We start from the raw sequence: 19,913 nt of genomic DNA, 5'->3' as shown, positions 1-19,913 counted from the left end.
CAAATATAATACTTGTTATAACGCTTCTGCATAAACCATCCAGCACAGATGAGCAGCATCTGCCTCAGCTGTGTTTATACTCGTGCCTGACACAGTGGAAGTGTTTTAGTGAATGTGTTTGGGATGTACTGAGCATATGACTAAATAAATCCATTTCCATATAGTTTTGCTGTTGTTAAACGCAGCCTCCATTTACTTCAATTCATGAAAAATTTTCTCCCTTTTCAGATTCACCATGGAGGCCTGTGAAAAACTAAATTTTCGGTAACACTTTATAATTAACAAGTAATAAGGCATTGTTCTCGCTTTAGATCCGGTAGTTGCAAAAAGCATAGTTAACTTATAGTTAACTTATAATAGATGAGCAATAAAGTATATTTTAATATCAATAAGCAAACAAAATAAGATTAATAAAGGCATGGCAAAGACATAATGGGTGGGTCATGGGTGTTTGTAATGCCATTATTAACACTTATATAAGCTTATAAACACACAATAATGTTAATAAGCATCTTGTAAGGACAGGTCCTGGTAATCCTGACCATATTCTTAGCCAGGAGTTGAGCTTAAAGCCTTCCGGACGGCGTTATCGGTATCTTGCCCCTCCAAGGAGAACAAATAGATACACCAGTTCTTTTATTCCCTCAGCTATCAAGCTGCTAAATGCTACCGATAGCAGTAATTACTCATTTATTTATTTATTCCAGCCATAAGGTGGAAATGTATTTATTTATTGATTACTCTTCCCCTCATTTTTGTCCTGAGATTGTTTGCTCTGTGGTCCATTGGGGACTGGATGTTGCTGCTACCATCACACTGATTTGTTGCCACTGACAGAGGGAACTGTTGGTTTATGTGCTATCCTGCTTTTGTTTTGTTTGTTTGTTTTGTTTGTTGTTTTGTTTTTGCTTTGTCTCGTGCGCTGTCTGACTGGAGACTGCAAACTGAATTGCCCTATTTGGGATAAATAAAGTTGTTTGAATTGAATTGAATTACAAGGGACTTATTACTTGTTAATTAATGGTTATTACAAGGACCTTAATATAAAGCGTTACCTGTTATCTGATATGTGTAATTGATCTGTGATGTGTGATTGATCAGTGATTGATCTGTGATGTGTGATTGATCAGTGATCAGTGATTGATCAGTGATTGATCAGTGATCAGTAATTGATCAGTGATCAGTAATTGATCAGTGCTGTAACTGACCTGAGTCTCTGCGCTGCTGACTGAGTGCTGGTCCGGAGCCTGTTCGGTGTCTGGCTCCGTCTTCAGTTCTGGTTCTGGAGCAGCGATCGGAGCCTTCACCTGCTCCTCACTCGCTCCTTTCCCCTTCTCCTCCTTCTTCCCTTTGTTCTTCCCTTTCTCCTTTTTCTTCCCTTTCTCCTCTTCCTTCTTCTGCTGTTCTTCTGTCTTTTCCTCCTCCTTCTCTTTCTTCTTCACCTCTTCTTTCGCCTTGTTGTCCTCTTTTTTGGACTCCTCTTTTGGTTTCTCCTCTTCTTTCTTTTTAGACTTCTCCTCTTTTGATTTCTCCTCCTCCTTCTTCTTAGTCTTTTCCTCTTCTTTTTTCTTTGTTTTTTCCGCCTCCTTTGCCTTTTCTTCCTCTCTCTTCTTTGCTTTCTCTTCTTCTCTCTTCTTTGCCCGTTCCTCTTCCTCTGCTTTCCTCTTTGCCTTTTCCTCCTCCTTCTTCTTTACCTTTTCCTCCTTTTCTTTCTTCTTTGCAGCTTTCTTGTCAACTCTTTCCTCCTCTTTCGGCTCCTTCTTTTCAGCTTCTGCCCCCTTCTCCTTAACTTCAGCCGTCTCTTTTTCTTTTTCTTTACTCTCTGTTTTTTCTTCCTTCTTTTCTACTGTCTGCTCTGCTGTCTCCTCCTCCTTTTGCTCCTCTTTCTTTTTCACGCTTTCCTCTTCCTTTTTCTCCTCGACGTTTTTCACCTTCTCCTCATCCTTTTTCTCTAATTTCTTCTTGGCTTCTTTCTTTTTCTTTTTACTACCCCTCTTCTCAACCTTTTCCTCCTCCTTCTCTTTCTCCTCTTTTTTTTGTTCCTTTTCTTCCTTCTTTTCCACTTCTTTTACCTCAGATTTCTCTTCCTTTACCTCTACCTTAACCTCCTTCTCTTCACTTTTCACCTCTTCTTCCTCCTTCTTCTCCTCCTCTTCTACCTTATCAACTTTTTCCTCTTTGTCGGCCTTCTCCTCCTTGGCTTTCTCCGCCTCGAAGCCCTCTCCCTCGGAGCACTGGGAGCGCCGTTTGAGGAGAGAGGAGAAGAGGCGAGACAGGCCTTTTCCGGCGGAGGTCCGGGTACGAGGCTTCAGCTGCTCCTCCTCGGGGGAGGTGGCTACCTCAGCGGGCCCAGGCTCGGAGGCCTGCTCCTGGGCCTTCTTGCTGGACTGCTCCCCCTCCGGCTCGGGAGCCGCCGCCTCCGGCTTCTGCTTGTTGTCCGGTTCGGGTTCGGGCTCGGCGGCGCCGGCCTTCTGCTCCGTGTCCGCCTCGCTCACTGCACTGGCCTCTGTTGTCATGGTAGCCACTGGGGAGGAACACAGCAGAGAGTCAGAGATGGAGAAAGGTCACGGTGCACAGCGAGGCTATACTTGGAACGCAACAAACAAGATTAGGAGCAGCGGACTATTAGTGTGGAGGAAACATTACACTTGACTTTGCTGTCGGAGCCTTGCAAGTTTAATACATGAGGGTGGTTGATGTGAACTCAAAGTCAAAGTGAAAAAAAGAATAATTCAAAAATATACACTACTGGTCAAAAGTTTTAGAACACACCAACTTTTCCAGAATTTAATTGAAAATGATGCAGTTTAATGTCTCAGTGTACTCTGAAATTAATGCACATTTGCAACATTTAAAATTCTTTATTGAGCATGATAGTGTTTTGAAAGTAAAAAAAAGATTAAAAATCACATTTTATGTTGGACTAAAGGACTAAAAAAAGACACAAAATGACAAAAAAAAGACACAAAATGACCAAAAAAAAGACACAAAATGACCAAAAAAAGACACCAAAAGACACAAAATGACTAAAAAAAGACACAAAATGACCAAAAAAAGACACAAAATGACCAAAAAAAGATACCAAAATGACCAAAAAAGACACCAAAAGACACAAAATTACTAAAAAAAGACACAAAATGACCAAAAAAGACACCAAAAGACACAAAATGACAAAAAAAAAAGACACAAAATGACCAAAAAAAGACACAAAATGACTAAAAAAAGACACAAAATGACAAAAAAGACACAAAGAATATTTGCATAGTTGAAGAACGATACTTGCAGATGGATTAGATGTAGAAGAATGAACTGCATATTAAAACATTAATTTTAATGAAATATTATCAAATTTTTGTAATATTTGTCACTGGGAACACAAAAATTGAGCGTCACGTCAACCACCCATGTGTTGTACTATAGTGATGCGTACTACTACTTTTTACTTTTTACCAGGGTAAATTTCAAGTAGGGGTGTGTCATATCGTATCGTTCACAATAATATCTGTATTTTTTTTTATGGTTAAAAAAAATGCATATCATGATATTGGCAACGTTCTTACTTCTTGATGTAGAGGTTAAAGTTGTTTTAATCACAAAAAGCTACTTACTCCCTGTAGCTAAACGAACCTGGTCTCACAGGAATCCGTGAAATAGCCACGGATTTGCTTAACTCAAATTTCCGTCAAACTGACACAGATTTCGCTACAATGCAGGTTAATATTTGTTCCTATTGGTTTGTTCCAAGTCACGTGACTTTCAAGGTCCCGGTGGTCAGAACAAAAAACATGGCGGACAGTTCTCTCATTTTTAGTGAAAAAAATCAATATTTTGACAATATTTTCTGCATAAAAATGGATTTTGATCACATTTCTAATGAGAAATATATGTTTTATTTTCTAAATATTCACTCAGTGAATGTTCATAATCACTTTGTATGTTGGAATAGCCACGGGATATGACTGGCATTAACTTGCATTGTAGCCAAATCCGTGTCAGTTTCACGGAAATTTGAGTGATTCCGTGGCTATTCCACGATTCCTGTGAGACCAGGTTGCGCTAAACACATGCAGCTTTCAAAATAAGAGCACAGTGTGTTAACAGAATCCACCCCAGAATTTACAAGAAGACTGTCAAAATAAGATGCCTTAAATAAAACATACAAGAACCTTTATTCTTCTTTACAAAATGTTATTAAAATATGCCCCCAAACCCACTAAATGGCTATTTTTATTATTTGCTCATACTAAAGAGTAATTTTTTTTGTATCTGACAACTTTTGAGATTTGCACTTCAAACTACATTTTAGATTTTTAATTATTTATACAGACTAAAAAAAATCATATTTTTTATATCTTTTGAAGTAATATTCCTAATATCGTCAAGAATATCGTTATCGAAAAAATAGCCTAAAATATTGTGATATTCTTTTAGAGCCATATCGCCCAGCCCTAAATTAAAGCATTTTTCAAGGACTTTCAAGGTTTATTTTCAAGCTTTTCCAGTATCTTCCACCTGTTGTAAGCTGCATGTTTTAGATGAGAACTTACAGACTAAAAGGGAGATTTCACTGAACCAAACCAACACTTTTAGGAGGAACGCTCTTCATTTCACATAGGCTACTCATTATTTTTTACAGTCAGATTGCAAGAGAAATACAGGAAGAATTTCAAGCATTTAAAAGCACTTTATCCAAAATCAAAGCACTTTTTAAACCTTGAAAATACAACATTTAAATTCAAGCATTTTCAAGGATTTCAAGCACCGTATAAACGCTGTTTTACGTCTCTGAAACACAATAATTTCAGGCAATTGAATGTCATGATGGATATGATGACAGACAACCTTGATAGTGGTGGATAGATTTCCTGCAGCTGGTTTTATGCTCATATAATTTGATCAGTTTGTATGACTCATGCAGATGATATCATCGTGCATTGTATATGCCAATTCGGTAGACAACACGATATAAATCTTTCTATATCGTTTTTACCAGCTGTCCAAATGAGTTGGAGCATGGGTCTCAAACTTGCGGCCCCGCGGGCCAATTGTGGCCCTCATGACGATATTTTGTGGCCCCCACCTTGATATGAAAGTTTAATGTGAGTTTTATATGAATGGCACTTTACCGTGTTGTGTGTGGAAGGTCCCTTTAATTCCTTTTTTTTGGTAATTTTGTGTCTTTTTATCATAATTTTGTGTCTTTTTTTAATAATTGTGTGTCTTTTTTAATAATTTTGTCTATTTCAAAAATAATTTTGTATCTTTTTTGGTAATTCTGTGTCTTTTTTTTGGTCATTTTGTGTCTTTTTTAAATAACTTTGTCTTTTTAAAATAATTTAGTGTTTTTTCAGTCATTTTGTGTCTTTTTTTGGTCATTTTGTGTCTTTTTCTAAAAATAATTGTGTGTCAGTTTTGGTAATTCTGTGTCTTTTTTCAGTCATTTGTGTCTTTTTTTTGGTCCTTTTGTGTCTTTTTTCTGTCATTTTGTGTCTTTTTTTGGTCATTTTGTGTCTTTTTTAAGTAATTTAGTTTTTTTCTGTCATTTTGTGTTTTTTTTTTTGTAATTTTGTGTCTTTTTTTGGTCATTTTGATACTGCCTCCAGTGGCCCCCAGGTAATTTGAGTTTGAGACCCCTGAGTTAGAGGAACTGCTATTCCTTTTGGACACTTTAAGTTGTAAACCTTGCATGTATGAGCGGTGCATAGAGCTGCTGTTTTGCTCACATGAAGTAAACAAAAATAATGGGTAACGCTTTATAATAAGGTCCTTAATAACCATTAATTAACAAGTAATAAGGCATTGTTCTCGCTTTAGATCCGGTAGTTGCAAAAAGCATAGTAAACTTATAATAGATGAGCAATAAAGTATATTTTAATATCAATAAGCAAACAAAATAAGATGAATAAAGGCATGGCAAAGACATAATGGGTGGGTCATGGGTGTTTGTAATGCCATTATTAACACTTATATAAGCTTATAAACACACAATAATGTTAATAAGCATCTTGTAAGGACTTACAAGGGCCTTATTACTTGTTAATTAATGGTTATTACAAGGACCTTAATATAAAGCGTTACCAAATAATACTTTACCATGTGGTTATTTATAGACTATTTGTTTATTGAATTACCAGAAAATATGCTATGTTGTGATATATATCATTATTCAGATAGGAAATTACCTTTATCATGACAAAACATTTTGGCCATATCACCCAGCCCCGTGTTGATGTTGAAAAAAAAAAAAATCTCCTCTATTATGCAAATAAGGTAATCTGTATGCACGCTTCATTATTCTCACTTATAGCCGATGCTTTAATCAAGAGCAATTTAGCATGAGCAGATTGTACAAGGAGTAATTCAAATAGCTGCTTTAAGTTATTGTTAGCTGCATAAATGAGATTTATTCCATAAAACATGAAGCCAACTGCCACCCACAGATTATATTCTAACTCAAACACACATACTGACACACAAACACCTCCTCATCACACAATAGCCCTCCTTGTTGCAGAGTGTGTCTGAGTTCTGAGGGCGAGCTCACAACGCTGCAGATCTCAGACTCATTAAATCTCACTGACACAAAGGAAGCATTCTGCTGTTGGAGCTGCATATTAGCAGCCTGGATCCTCCTCGCCAACATGCTGGCTGCTCATCGCACACACCGGTCCTGCACGGGTCATCTAAGGCACTGAGAGGCACTAGTTCTCTACCTTTTTGCGTCGCAACCCGCACATTCGCACAGTTCAGAATGAAAAAAAATGACTGAAAAAAGACCCAAAATGACCAAAAAAGACAAAAATTGACCCAAAAAGACGCAAAATAACCAAAAAAGACACAAATTGACCACAAAATAATAATTAAAAAAAAGACACAAATTGAGCAAAAAACACACAAATTGAGCAAAAAACACACAAATTGACCACAAAATCATAAAAAAAGACACAAAATGACCAAAAAAGACACAAATTGAGCAAAAAAGACACAAATTGACCCAAAAAGACGCAAAATAACCAAAAAAGACACAAATTGACCACAAAATCATTAAAAACAAAGACACAAATTGAGCAAAAAAGACACAAATTGACCACAAAATCATTTAAAAAAAGACACAAATTTAGCAAAAAAGACACAAAATGACCACAAAAGGCACAAATTGACCACAAAATGATAAAAAAAGACACAAAATGACCGAAAAAAGACACAAATTTAGCCAAAAAGACGCAAAATAACCAAAAAAGACAAATTGACCACAAAATCATTTTTTTAAAAAAAGACACAAATTGAGCAAAAAAGACACAAATTGACCCAAAAAGACACAAAATAACCAAAAAAGACACAAATTGACCACAAAATCATAAAAAAAGACACAAAATGACAGAAAAAAGACAAATTGACCCAAAAAGACGCAAAATAACCAAAAAAAGACACAAATTGACCACAAAATCATAAAAAAAGACACAAAATGACTGAAAAAAGACACAAAATGACCAAAAAGACTAAAACACATGAACACTTTAACACAGTGGAGACAGAGCTGACTTCCAAAATGATTTGGCGACCCCCAGAAATCATCTCGCGACCCCAATTGGGGTCCCAACCCCAAGGTTGAGAATAGCTGATCTAAGGCACTGAGAGCGGGTGAAATGGCCAAATATACCATGAGCTGAATCAATTCTTCATGGAGCATTAGGTCACAGTGGGCAGCGCTGCTAACCACTTTATCAGAATCTGTCTCTGAAAACATTAGAGACAGAAGCATAACCCATACCAACACATCTGAAATAAAGCTAATTACTATTATTATTATTATTATTAGATTGTAATCAATTCATCGGACAGCTGATATAACCGGCTATAAACTATTGTTTTTCATGTATATGCTTTTATGAGAATATATTAATGCAGAAAAAAGTGCTTGGGGTGATTTAGAAATGGTGTAAGCCATTTATTTTATTTTTTATCCATTCTTTTATTCACCATAATAGTAATCTGTGAATATTTCTGCAAAAAAAATCAGTATCAGTCTCAAAAATCCCACATCAGTCGACTCTAATAACTATTAATAATCTACTAATAGTCTAATAACTATTATAACAGGGTTGGAAATCTAATTTCAGCGCTATAAACACATGACATCAAAAAATGCTTTAGACTTTTGACGACCTAATTACACTCAGTAGTTATGGAAGATACCAAAACTGCTGTCAATACACAACAGTGCAAGCAAACTTGCACTAAATTATTAATTATGCGATGATGTAATTCACAGTAACAATAGAAGAGTGTCTGAGTTTAACCAACATGACTTTGACTGGCTAAGAACAGATCTGTTAAATTTAGATCAGCTGATTAAATCACACAACCGACTGAAACACACCAGGTATTATGCAATCAGCTACACCTCTCTTTAGCACAGCTATTCTCAACCTTGGGGTCGGGACCCCAATTGGGGTCGCGAGATGATTTCTGGGGGTCGCCAAATCATTTTGGAAGTCAGCTCTGTCTCCACTGTGTTAAAGTGTTCATGTGTTTTAGTCTTTTTGGTCATTTAATGGGGTTTTTTGCCCATTTTGTGTTTTTTTGGTAATTTTGTGTCTTTTTTGGTCATTTTGTGGTCAATTTGTGTCTTTTTGGTGATTTTGTTTCCTTTTTTTTGGTCATTTTGTGTCTTTTTTTGTAATATTGTGTCTTTTTGTGGTCATTTTTTGGTCAATTTGAGTCCTTTTTTGCTTAATTTTATGTAATTTTTGGTCAATTTGATTCTTTTTGGGGTAATTTTGTGTCTTTTCTGACAAATCCCAAAGTATTCATGTGTGAATGTGTTTTTGTTCATTTAATGTCTTTTTTTGTTCATTTTGTGTCTTTTTTTGGTCATTTTGTGGTCAATTTGTGTCTTTTATGGTAATTTTGTTTCCTTTTTTGGTCATTTACTGTCTTTTCTGGTCATTTTGTGTCTTTTTTTGGTCATTTTGTTTCCTTTTTTTGGTCATTTTGTGTCTTTTTTGGGTGATCTGGACTGTGCGTGTGAGATTGTGTTCAGTGAGGGGGGGTCACGGACAACATGCATGTTAAATTGGGGGTCGCGACTCAAAAAGGTTGAGAACTACTGGTTTAACAGACGCTTCTATCCAAAGCGACTTGCAGGAAGAGTAAAAACAAACAATCAAGGTCTAGTGCGATAATAATTAGTGCATCAATAAGTGCTAGTGACGATTCTTTGAGGAGTAGAATTATCGGTATGATTCGATATTTTCTTATATAACCAAATTGTCAGATGTGATCAGGTTCATTCTTATGAGACAAGGTCAGCTAATGGTGGTCAGATGATGTCACCATGTCCAAAATCAAATGCCTTAAAGAGAACAGTTATTGATCGTGCTATCAGTTATTGGAATAATTGCCCACTGAATATACGTGAACTGAATAGTAAAGTATCTTTTAATTATTACTTGAGAATGCACTATTTAAATTTGTGAGTAGTGAATTAACATTTACTGTATGAAAGTGAGAATTAATGTAATAGATATGAATGTAATAACTTATTCGGAATGATTTCTGATGACGTATATAATAATGTCTACAATGTTTAATTGTTAAGTGATTTTTGTTTTTGTCTTGTGGACCCCAGGAAGACTAGCTCCTCCCACTTTTGGTGACAGCTAATGGGGATCTTTTTAACAATAAACAATAAACATTTACATTTAGTCATTTAGCACAGCTATTCTCAACCTTGGGGTTCGGACCCAAATTGGGGTCGCAAGATGATTTCTAGGGGTCCCCAAATCATTTTGGGAGTCAGCTCTCTCTCCACTGTGTTAAAGTGTTCATGTGTTCATGTGTTTTTGGTCATTTAATGTCTTATTTTTGGTCATTTTGTGTCTTTTTTTGGTCCTTTTGTGTATTTTTTTGATCATTTTGTGGTCAATTTGTGTCTTTTATGGTCATTTTGTTTCCTTTTTTGGTCATTTACTGTCTTTTCTGGTCATTTAATGTCTTTTTTTGGTCATTTTGTGTCTTTTTTTGAGCATTTTGTTTCCTTTTTTGGTCATTTACTGTCTTTTCTGGTCATTTAATTTCTTTTCTGGTCATTTTGTGTCTTTTTTTGAGCATTTTGTTTCCTTTTTTGGTCATTTACTGTCTTTTCTGGTCATTTTGTGTCTTTTTTTGAGCATTTTGTTTCCTTTTTTGGTCATTTACTGTCTTTTCTGGTCATTTAATGTCTTTTTGGTCATTTTTTGTCATTTTGTGTATTTTTTTGATCATTTTGTGGTCAATTTGTGTCTTTTATGGTTATTTTGTTTCCTTTTTTGGTCATTTACTGTCTTTTATGGTCATTTTGTGTCTTTTTTTGGTCATTTTGTTTCCTTTTTTTGGTCATTTTGTTTCTTTTTTGGGTGATCTGGACTGTGCGTGTGAGATTCTGTTCAGTGAGGGGGGGGGTCGCGGACTGATTTAGCAGACGCTTTTATCCAAAGCGACTTACAGGTTTATTGGGCATTAGGTTTAGGTTTTCTTTTTCACATTTATTCGCATAACACTTCGAGTATTACCTTTGTTAGATTCACTAGTTTATGGGTGGTTGCATTGCTGTATTTTTGTTTGTATAGATTAAAAGTAAGCGTAGTCAGCCAGAGTTCCTTTGTTTGTTGTGTTTTAAGTAAGTTAGTTTTGGGGGGGAAAAATCGAGTTAGGAAGATTGTTTTAGTTTGTTTGTTTTATGAGTTGGCGCCACCCTTCGCCCTTTGTTCATTGCCTCACATTACAACTCCTTGTATCTAGCCTGAAGAAGGTTCTCTTTTCGTTACCTTTGTTTTATTCTGCTATTATACAATAAAATCTGTATTTGCCTGAGTACACCGGCGTTGTGTTGATTCCCTTTTCCCCTAGACAACAACTGGGTTGTAACAAAGAGTAAAAACAAACAATCAAGGTATAGTGCGATAATAATTAGTGCATCAATAAGTGCTAGTGCTGATTCTTTGAGGAGTAGAATTATCGGTATGATTGGCATCGTGTCTGTATTCAGAGTTGTCTAATTGGAGACTAATGTGGCTGAGTTTGCTTCTTCCATATGTAGTTCAAGTCCCACCCTGCCCTGTAGCGAGTGGGGGAGGGGGATGCTAGACAGGCAGACAGACAGGCAGAGAGCCAGGCCAATCTTCCAGATGTACAGGGCCGTCCCAAAGGGTCCCGCCTGGTCCCTCTATACCATACACTCCCATACACTTCCACTACAGGACAGCAGGAGGGGAGGAGGGGTACGCACACACCAAATCCTCTTTAGCCCTCCCATTGTTTGTGTCCAGTGACCAATAACTGTGCTGCACACTATAACTAATCCTCCCTACCCTTCCCCCCACAGGACCCCCCATAGGCCTATTCCCTAGGTCACCACACACACACACACACACACACACACACACACCGGTATGCATCAGTGCTCTCGGGCTCCTCTGGGTCTTTTAATGCTCTGTCATCTCAATTGTGATTGTCAGGACACAGACATGCTCCTAATGGACCAGCTGAGCTTGTGTCTGCTGCCTCCTCCATTTTGTGTTTCCTGTCTAACATCTCTGCTATCAGCCAGCTGAGCAGAACAACACACACAACACACACAACACACACAACACACACATCATGACTGATTGAGACAGAGACCGCCACACCACAGGATCTCCAAAAAACAGCATCAATCGCTCATAATATGATGCAGGTTTCTCTTTTTTATGTGGAGGTAATTAGATGAAATATTGCTGCTTTGTATATAAAAAAAAATCTGCCCTCAATCCTACATAATTAGTGTCTCTAATGAGCTAAATTATAGATGAAGTAGGCCACCCTCTAGCAGGAGGGGCTCTCAAAGAGCTGCTGGAGCAGTAAAAACACCAGGACTCCAGCTGAATCAGGGTTTGATTTAGAGTTTCTGAGACTTTAAACTGGATTTAATGTTCCCAAAGGAAGACCATGATTTTTACTTAAAGGAAAGGTCACATTTGACTTTATTTGTAAATGAAATGACTTGCATTTTGTAAAAAAAAAAAAAATATTGTGATATAGCTCAGATTTCACATTAAGTCTGAGCTACAATTCATTAATGGTGCTCATAGAAATTATGCAAAAAAAAGTTTGATTTTCAATGCCACTAATGCCAAATCTCACTTTCACTGCCCATTAAGGCAAGTATCCAGTTATTTTGTCTATCAAAGCACTTTGTAAATACTGTTTTATAAGCTGCTATATAAATAAAGTCTTATCTTCAAGACTTTTATACATATATATATATTGTCTCAGTGGTGCTGCAGAGCTGCTGCTGTGCGTGTCAGTGTGTGATGAAATGAGATGAGAGAGCTGAATGGGGAGAAGAGGAGGAGGTATAGTATATAAATAGCTACATGTGCTCAGGATGCAGGGACTCATTAGCCTTTACAGACGAGCTCATAGCTATTTCTGTTTACAGTGCTGCACACAACACGCATATATGCACATGTGCATGCATGTGTGCACCAATGCTAACATCGCTACACTGTCTTTAAGACATCAGAGGACCATGTCACTAGTTTGGTGGTTAGTGACTGAGAGGAAACATGAGTTGACCCTGTAGGAATACTATAGGACAAAAAGAAAGCATGTTTCCTGGGTACTGAGAGTAGGCTTAAGGAATTAGAAGGAGTTTAGAGTTAATCATCCCCCAAGTGACCAAGTGAGATTATCTCCATCTATCTACCTGCCGACAGTGTCTTTCTCTCTCAGTATCAATCTGCACTCTGTCTCTTGGGTGTGCGTGCACCAGTGTGTGTGTGTGTGTGTGTGTGTGTGTGTGTGTGTGGGAGAGAGAGAGAGAAGAGCTGGCAGAAGCAGAGTGGCGATCAGCTGTGCTGATTCATGGTTTTATGTGGAGCCCCGCCTACCTGGCTGAAAATCAACAGAAATGAACTGAAAGCCAAGATATCAGTGCTGTGGCCACATGGTGGCTCCTATTAACCTCCCTAAGTAAACACACACACACACATGCCAAGCTACACGCTAACACGTGCCCAGATAAACTGTTTGTGTGTTCAGATCATGCATAAAGTCTGCCCAGCAACATCAGGAATGCTGACAAATGAGCTAGCACTGAATATCTCAAAGCATTTTAATGGACACATGCACTTCTTCTAAGGAGACAGATAATTAGAGCCTGGCTGATTGTTGACAAGATACTGATCCTGAAAAATGTACCGTTTAATCTATATGGGTGCTGATATAGTACGTTTTTGAGCTGGAATGAAAAAAGACTTTTTCTATGTAGATCAGGGATGGGCAACTGGGGGCCCGGGGGCCACATACGGCCCTCACCCTCACTTGAAGTGGCCCTCAGTACAACTACATGCATTTGAGCATTAAATCTTAAAAAGTGCTGTATAAAAATGCACAAAATTACTTCGTGCAATTAATGTTGGTGTGCTGTTCTTGCACTGAAAAAAAAAGAAATCACAGTAAGTGGTTCTTTTTTAAATTTATACTGTTAAACATGCATTTGAGCATGAAATATGTTAAGTTACTGCACTGTAAACATATTTAAAATTGCAGTTTAATCATATCTAGTTAAGTGCACGCTCCAATATGTGGCCCTGTGGTAGTGAACATGAAAAATTGTGGCCCCCTGCAGCATTTAAGTTGCCCATCCCTGATGTAGATTGTGCACTGATATGATTATGCAAAGGACAACAGATTTCTTAAATAAAATATTATTGCCACTACATTATTATACATACAATGTATTTCACTTTCAATCAATTCCAGAGATGGAAACTGATAAAGTAAAAGAATATATATTTTTTTTAAATAGTTAAATAGTACATTATATTCAATATCAGTTAACTGCTGACCATTTAAATAAATAATTAATTTAAAATAAAGTAAATAGCTAAATAGCACTATATGTTCGGTATGAGTCAATTGTTTACCAAGCAAATTTTTTAAAAATTAAAAAAATCAAATAGCTAAAAAGTACTATATGTTCAGTATCTGTCAATTGCTGACCACTTAAATAAATAATAAATAAAAATAAAATACACCATTTCTTAATCATTATTTTCTGCATTATATGTTCTGTTAAAAAAGCTTTCTAATTGGTACATATTGGAAAAGATGCAGGCCAATACCAATAGATTCCATAATGCCTGTGATAGGTCAATACCAAAGGACAACAATTATTGATTCTGTGACACTAAATCTCTTTTGTGTTCTGCCCGACATTCAACAAAAAGGTACCGGGCTACAAAGGTTTATTTTAGTCAGGTCCTCTGTGTAAACCTATCCCGAACCCAGATCTGAACTGATCAATACACACAGATGGTCTGTGAGCCAGATGCTGTAACATGAACCGACATGGGAAAAGAATGAAGTAGCTTGATTGATTTACTGCGGTTACCCTGAAAGCAATTCTGAATCCATCTCCAACATCCCCAGCCAAAACCCACTGGAGGAACATTAGGATACATTATGAAGAAGTGCTCTTTTTAATGTGCACACATAAAATCCAGATCTGAGTCTTGACAGTAAAAAAAAAAGGATTTAACCCTAAATAGGACACTCATTGGAATACTTGCAAATTCCAAATTTCAACCCTAGAGAATATTGGAGGATATTACATACAGCCAGAATGTGTGAAATGTGTAAAAAAAAAAAACATAGGGACCCGGGGGAGGGAGGTAATATTTTGAGAAAAAAGTTTACTAGATTAAAGTGGCAAATCTACGGGAAAAAAATGCGTAGATTTATGAGATTTAAAGTGGTGAATCTGGGAGAAAAAAGTAGCTTTCTTCCCACTTTTTTCTCGGAAATCTGCGACTTTTTTCGTGCAGATTTGCCACTTTAAATCTCTTAAATCTGCAACTTTTTTTCTTGTAGATTTGCCACTTTAATCTAGTAAATATGCAACTTTTTTCTCAAAATATTACCTGAAGTTACCAAATATACACTGTAAAAAATGTTTGTGGAAATTACAGTTAAGCACTGTCAAATTGCATCAGAAATAGGTCGTAAAATTGAACATTGTACATCACCGTAGTAGATACTTTTAATTACTGTAAATCAAAGAATAGCATAAAACTTTCAATTCTACCGCCATAAACTGTAGAAAACACACAATTGTGCTGTAAAAATAAACAATTTTCATGTAAAATGAATGGAGAAATACCATGCTGACACAATTATCCTGAAAGTAATGGGATTATTCAGTATAAATTACAGTTTTTTTTGCTGATATATATATATACATTTACATACGCTCACTGTATTTCTTACGGTGAAGTTCTGGCAACCACAGCTGCCGGTATCTTACCGTAAATTAAACAGATTTTTTTTACAGTGTAGTTCTTTGCCTGATAAAGGGTTAACTCCGCTGAAAGTATATATATTTTTTTAAATAATTCTGCAATTATTTGTGTAAATTATGTGAAGTTTGTTTGTTTTAGATGGGCTTTGAATGAGGGAAACCCACAGACTCCCTGATTGAGGAAGAGAGGAGAAACATGTCTGTCTGTGGAGTGTTTTCCCTGTTTAGTACTGCACACACAACAGAGTAGTAGTCTAACTGCACAAATGCATCATAACTCCCAAAAGAGGATTAACACCAGCAAGCTCCTCTGGGACCTCGGTGACCTCACCGTCACACACTAGAGCCAAAAACATCCTCCAGCATCATTTCAGCTGCTCTGAGTTCACAAAGCTGCTGATTCAGCAGAACAGAGACCCCGAGACCCCCACAACACTCTTTATCTCTCTCATTGTTTTAACCCAAGTGTGTTTACTTCTGTTGCACTTGCTTTAATGCCTCCTCCGTCTCTGCCTCATCCTTCCTACGTCATATCTGCAGCGCTTCATAAAAGATTATCTGACTATATATATCCAGCAGTATCATCAATGGAGATGAGGCTTATTGGATGAGTTGCTGTTAAGTGCGTTAGGGGTAGTACAGCCACACAGACACACATTCACATATGCCGCCCTCCAGCAGCAAAGATGGATATTTTTAACCCATACACTCCTCTTGGGGGTAAAAGCAAGTCATGCCAAGCGGAAAATACAAAAAGCAATACCAGCTCTGAAAGAGCATGAACACATCTGAGCAGACATATTCTTGGAAATAGCTGAAATACACCTCAGAGATGCATTCAAGACATGAAGTGCATCAAAATAAGAAGCATGTCTCATGTTAGGATTATGATATATTATGATGTGACCATTAGATATTATCAGACGACCATTGTAGTTTATGTGGAGATTATCCAGAAAGTATACAGATATATAAATATAGAACAGAAAATATATTTCAAAAAATAATACCACACAATGTCCCATGCCATGCCATTCATTATATATCATTTTACTTCTTAAATCTTAATTAAAATCAAGTTAGTGTTGTAATTTTCTTTTTCAGAGTTTCCCTACTGTGTATAAAGTGAGCAGGGCTCCTGCAGCAGCTGATAACCTGCATTCATTTTGACAAAAACAAGTCACACATGTAGAAATCACCTCGCTGCCTCCGCTGAGCCGGAGCACTAGTGATTTATGGGGATGCTGTATCAGACAGCTACTGGGCTATTTAAATGTGCAATAAAAAGCTGATATCATTTCAATTTGCTCAAACAATTGTTAAGCTTATAACGACTTAAATGTATAACTTTTTCCCCCAATGAAACGGCACAAACAGTCGCAGGCTGCAGCGGAGCAGCGTGCCAGGGTATTTAAACAATCTGTGTATGAAAATGGCGCCGAATGTACAAGAAAACAAATAAACACTAACTCATCATCCCACCAGCCCAGGAACACACACTGAAATGTGGCTTACCTACTCTAGGATTTGCATCAATGGGGAAGCAAACGGCACAAAATCCGACAAAATCCTATATTCCGCACGTTCAGATGAGAAACAATGTTGCGGAGCGACACATGCTTTGTTGTGCTGAAGGTGTCCGGTGCTCGTAAAGGGGCGGAGCCTAACCGGGGCTCGGGGAGCTGACCAACGGAGCACCGAGCAGCACGAGAACCAGCATGTCGACCAGGAGGACACGGACACAACTTTATTAACCCTTTGATGCACAATGCATGGGTCTAATGCAGGGGTCTCAAACTCAAATGACCTGGGGGCCGCTGGAGGCAGTATCAAAATGACCAAAAAAAGACACCAAATTACAGAAAAAGACAAAATGACTGAAAAAACACTACATTACGTTAAAAAAATTACATTAAAAAGACACAAAATGACCAAAAAAATACACAAAATGACCCAAAAAAAATACACAAAGTGTCCAAAAAGAAACAAAATGACAGAAAAAAACTAAATTACTTAAAAAAAGACACACAATTACCAAAAAAGACACAAAATTATTTAAAAAAGACAAAATTACCCCATAAAAGTAATAAAAGGGACCTTCCACACACAACACAGTAAAGTGTCATTCATATAAAACTCACATTAAACTTTCATATCAAGGTGGGGGCCACAAAATATCGTGACGAGGGCCGCAATTGGCCCGCGGGCTGCGAGTTTGAGACTTATGGTCTAATGCATGGGTCAAAAATGACTCATTCATCCAAATTTGATTTAAAATTAAATGACCTCATTCTAGGGCTGGGCGATATGGCCCTTAAAGAATATCACGATATTTCAGGCTATTTTTGCGATAACAATTCATGATATAACGAAATACTTAAAAACATATAGAAAATATGTTTGTTTTTTTAGTCTGTATAAATAAATAAAAATCTAAAATGTAGTGTGAAGTGCAAATCTCAACAGTTGCCAAATACAAAAACGTTTACTCTTGACTCTTGAGTATGAGCAAATAATAAAAAAATAACCATTTAGGGGTTTGGGGGGCATATTTTAACATTTTTACATTTTGTAAAAAGAGAAAAAAAGTTATTGTATGTTTTATTTAAGGCATCTTATTTTGACAGTCTTCTGTCTGCCTGTTCTGTGGTGGATTCTGTTAACACACCGTGCTCTTATTTTGAAAGCTGCATGTGTTTAGCGACAGAAACTAAGTAGCTTTTTGTGATTAAAACAACTTTAATTGTTAGCCTTACGCCACTACATCAAGAAGTAGGAATGTTGCCAATATCAGGATATGCATTTTTTTAACCATAAAAAAAATATACATATATAGCCAAATATTTTGATAATCGATTCATCATTAAAAATGCTGTTTTCAGTCCCTCAAATATGTAGATTTTCATGCTTTTTTGTTTTATTTAATGTTAAACTAAATATCATTGGGGTGTGGGCTGTCAAAACATGACATTTAAAGACATTTTTCACATTTTTTTGGACGATTAATCAATAAATCAAGAAAATAATGACAAATGAATCAATTTCTACTACTATGAGTACATATAAAAAAGAAAAAAAAGGTATCAGTATATTCACAACTAGAACACCAATGATAAGTTGACTAATCGGAAAAGCAAAATCATCGCCAAATATTGAGATAATTAATAGTTTAAATATTTTTTCATGCAAAAATAGGACAAAATTATGTTTTCAGTCCACAAAAAGTAAGATTTTCCACTTTTCTCTGTTTTTTTTTTTTATATTAAATTGAACATTTATATATATTTGGGTTCTTGACTGTCTAGGCTGTCAAAACATGACATTTAAAGACAAACTTAAACATTTTTCACATTTTTTTTGAATGATTAATCAATATATCAAGAAAATAATGACAAATTAATCAATTTCTACTACTATGAGTACATACAAAAGAAAAAAAGTCCACAAAAACTAAGATTTTCCACTTTTCTCAGTTTTTTTTTCTAATATTAAATTGAATATTTAGATATATTTGGGTTCTAGACTGACTTAGCTTGGACTCTGGGAATGATGATTGACATTTCTGACTATTTTATAGACCAAATGACTTATAATATCAAATAATCATGACCATGATCAGAAGATTAATCAATAATGAAATAAATAATGGTTAGTTGCAGCCCTATATACAACTTATGTTGGTACAACACATTAAACAGTGTTTACAAATAGTCGTTATTTATTGTTTTATTGTAACAGTAGTTACAAAAGCCCCAAATAGCCAAACAGGCGGCCAAGAGTGCAATCATTAACACAGTACAACGTCCAGAAGCAGCAGGGAGGCAACAGGAAAACTCCACAGAGTCTTTTCAGAGAGCAACGTGGTGCATTCAAGTGCACAGCGTGGTGCTGTCAGGACCCTCAGCCAGTGTTGGTGAGATATTAAAACACTTTCACATTCTTTAGAAACTGAACATGTAAAGCCCAACAACAGACCCTCAACTCCCCTCAACCATCTTATCTAGAAACCCCAAAACAAACCAGCACACACATGTGCATCCACACACACACACACAAGCTGTGTTGATGGACCCCGGCATGGTCCCCACCCATCTGCCTGACCCCATTAGGGCCATACGGCTCATAGGCAGAAGGGGGAAGTAAAGGGGTTCATTATTCTCGCGGCTACATGGGGCGAGGCACCATCACCTTTGTCTCACAGAGGCAAGTTCATGTGGCATGCACACAGCAGTGGCACATCATTTCTGGGCAATTTGAAGAAAAAGTCTTACCAGTGCAAAGAAGATTCTGGTCAAGCAAGTCCAAAAGACGTGAAGTGAGACGCCAGAAACAACAGAAAAAAGCTCTCTTTCACAGTAACAGTCGTGTTTTTTCCCTTAGACTTTGATCACTGCACACAGTGATGACACACATGAGCTGCACAAAAACTGGCGGTGTTAACCATTAACCGTAGCATAGCATAGCGTGCTAACGGGAAGAATCCACTGGGCTGGAAGGACTTTCGGAGATAGTGTGTTTCTGTTTCCTTTGCTTTAGTTTGGGGATGGCGTGAGATAATAAGAGGAGGAGCGAAGGAGAAACAAAGACTACA

At 36.9% G+C, this 19,913-nt stretch overlaps 1 protein-coding gene across 1 annotated transcript in view; it reads right to left on the bottom strand.

Annotated features, from left to right (window-relative positions):
• Window positions 1-19,913, bottom strand: part of LOC131976769 (protein 4.1-like) — a 61,892-nt gene extending 41,979 nt beyond the window's left edge. Inside the window, exons 1-2 of the mRNA XM_059339923.1 lie at window positions 19,594-19,913; window positions 1,209-2,524 (exon numbers count right to left, since the gene is read on the bottom strand). Coding sequence (XP_059195906.1) covers window positions 1,209-2,516 — 1,308 coding nt within the window. The 5' untranslated portion in view covers window positions 2,517-2,524; window positions 19,594-19,913. The remainder of the gene's footprint in view (window positions 1-1,208; window positions 2,525-19,593) is intronic.

Source organism: Centropristis striata, chromosome 8 (genome assembly GCF_030273125.1).
Source record: "Centropristis striata isolate RG_2023a ecotype Rhode Island chromosome 8, C.striata_1.0, whole genome shotgun sequence".
NCBI classification, from domain to species: domain Eukaryota; kingdom Metazoa; phylum Chordata; class Actinopteri; order Perciformes; family Serranidae; genus Centropristis; species Centropristis striata.
Note: the sequence above shows the minus strand (reverse complement) of the source record. Positions and strands in the feature narration are given on the sequence as shown.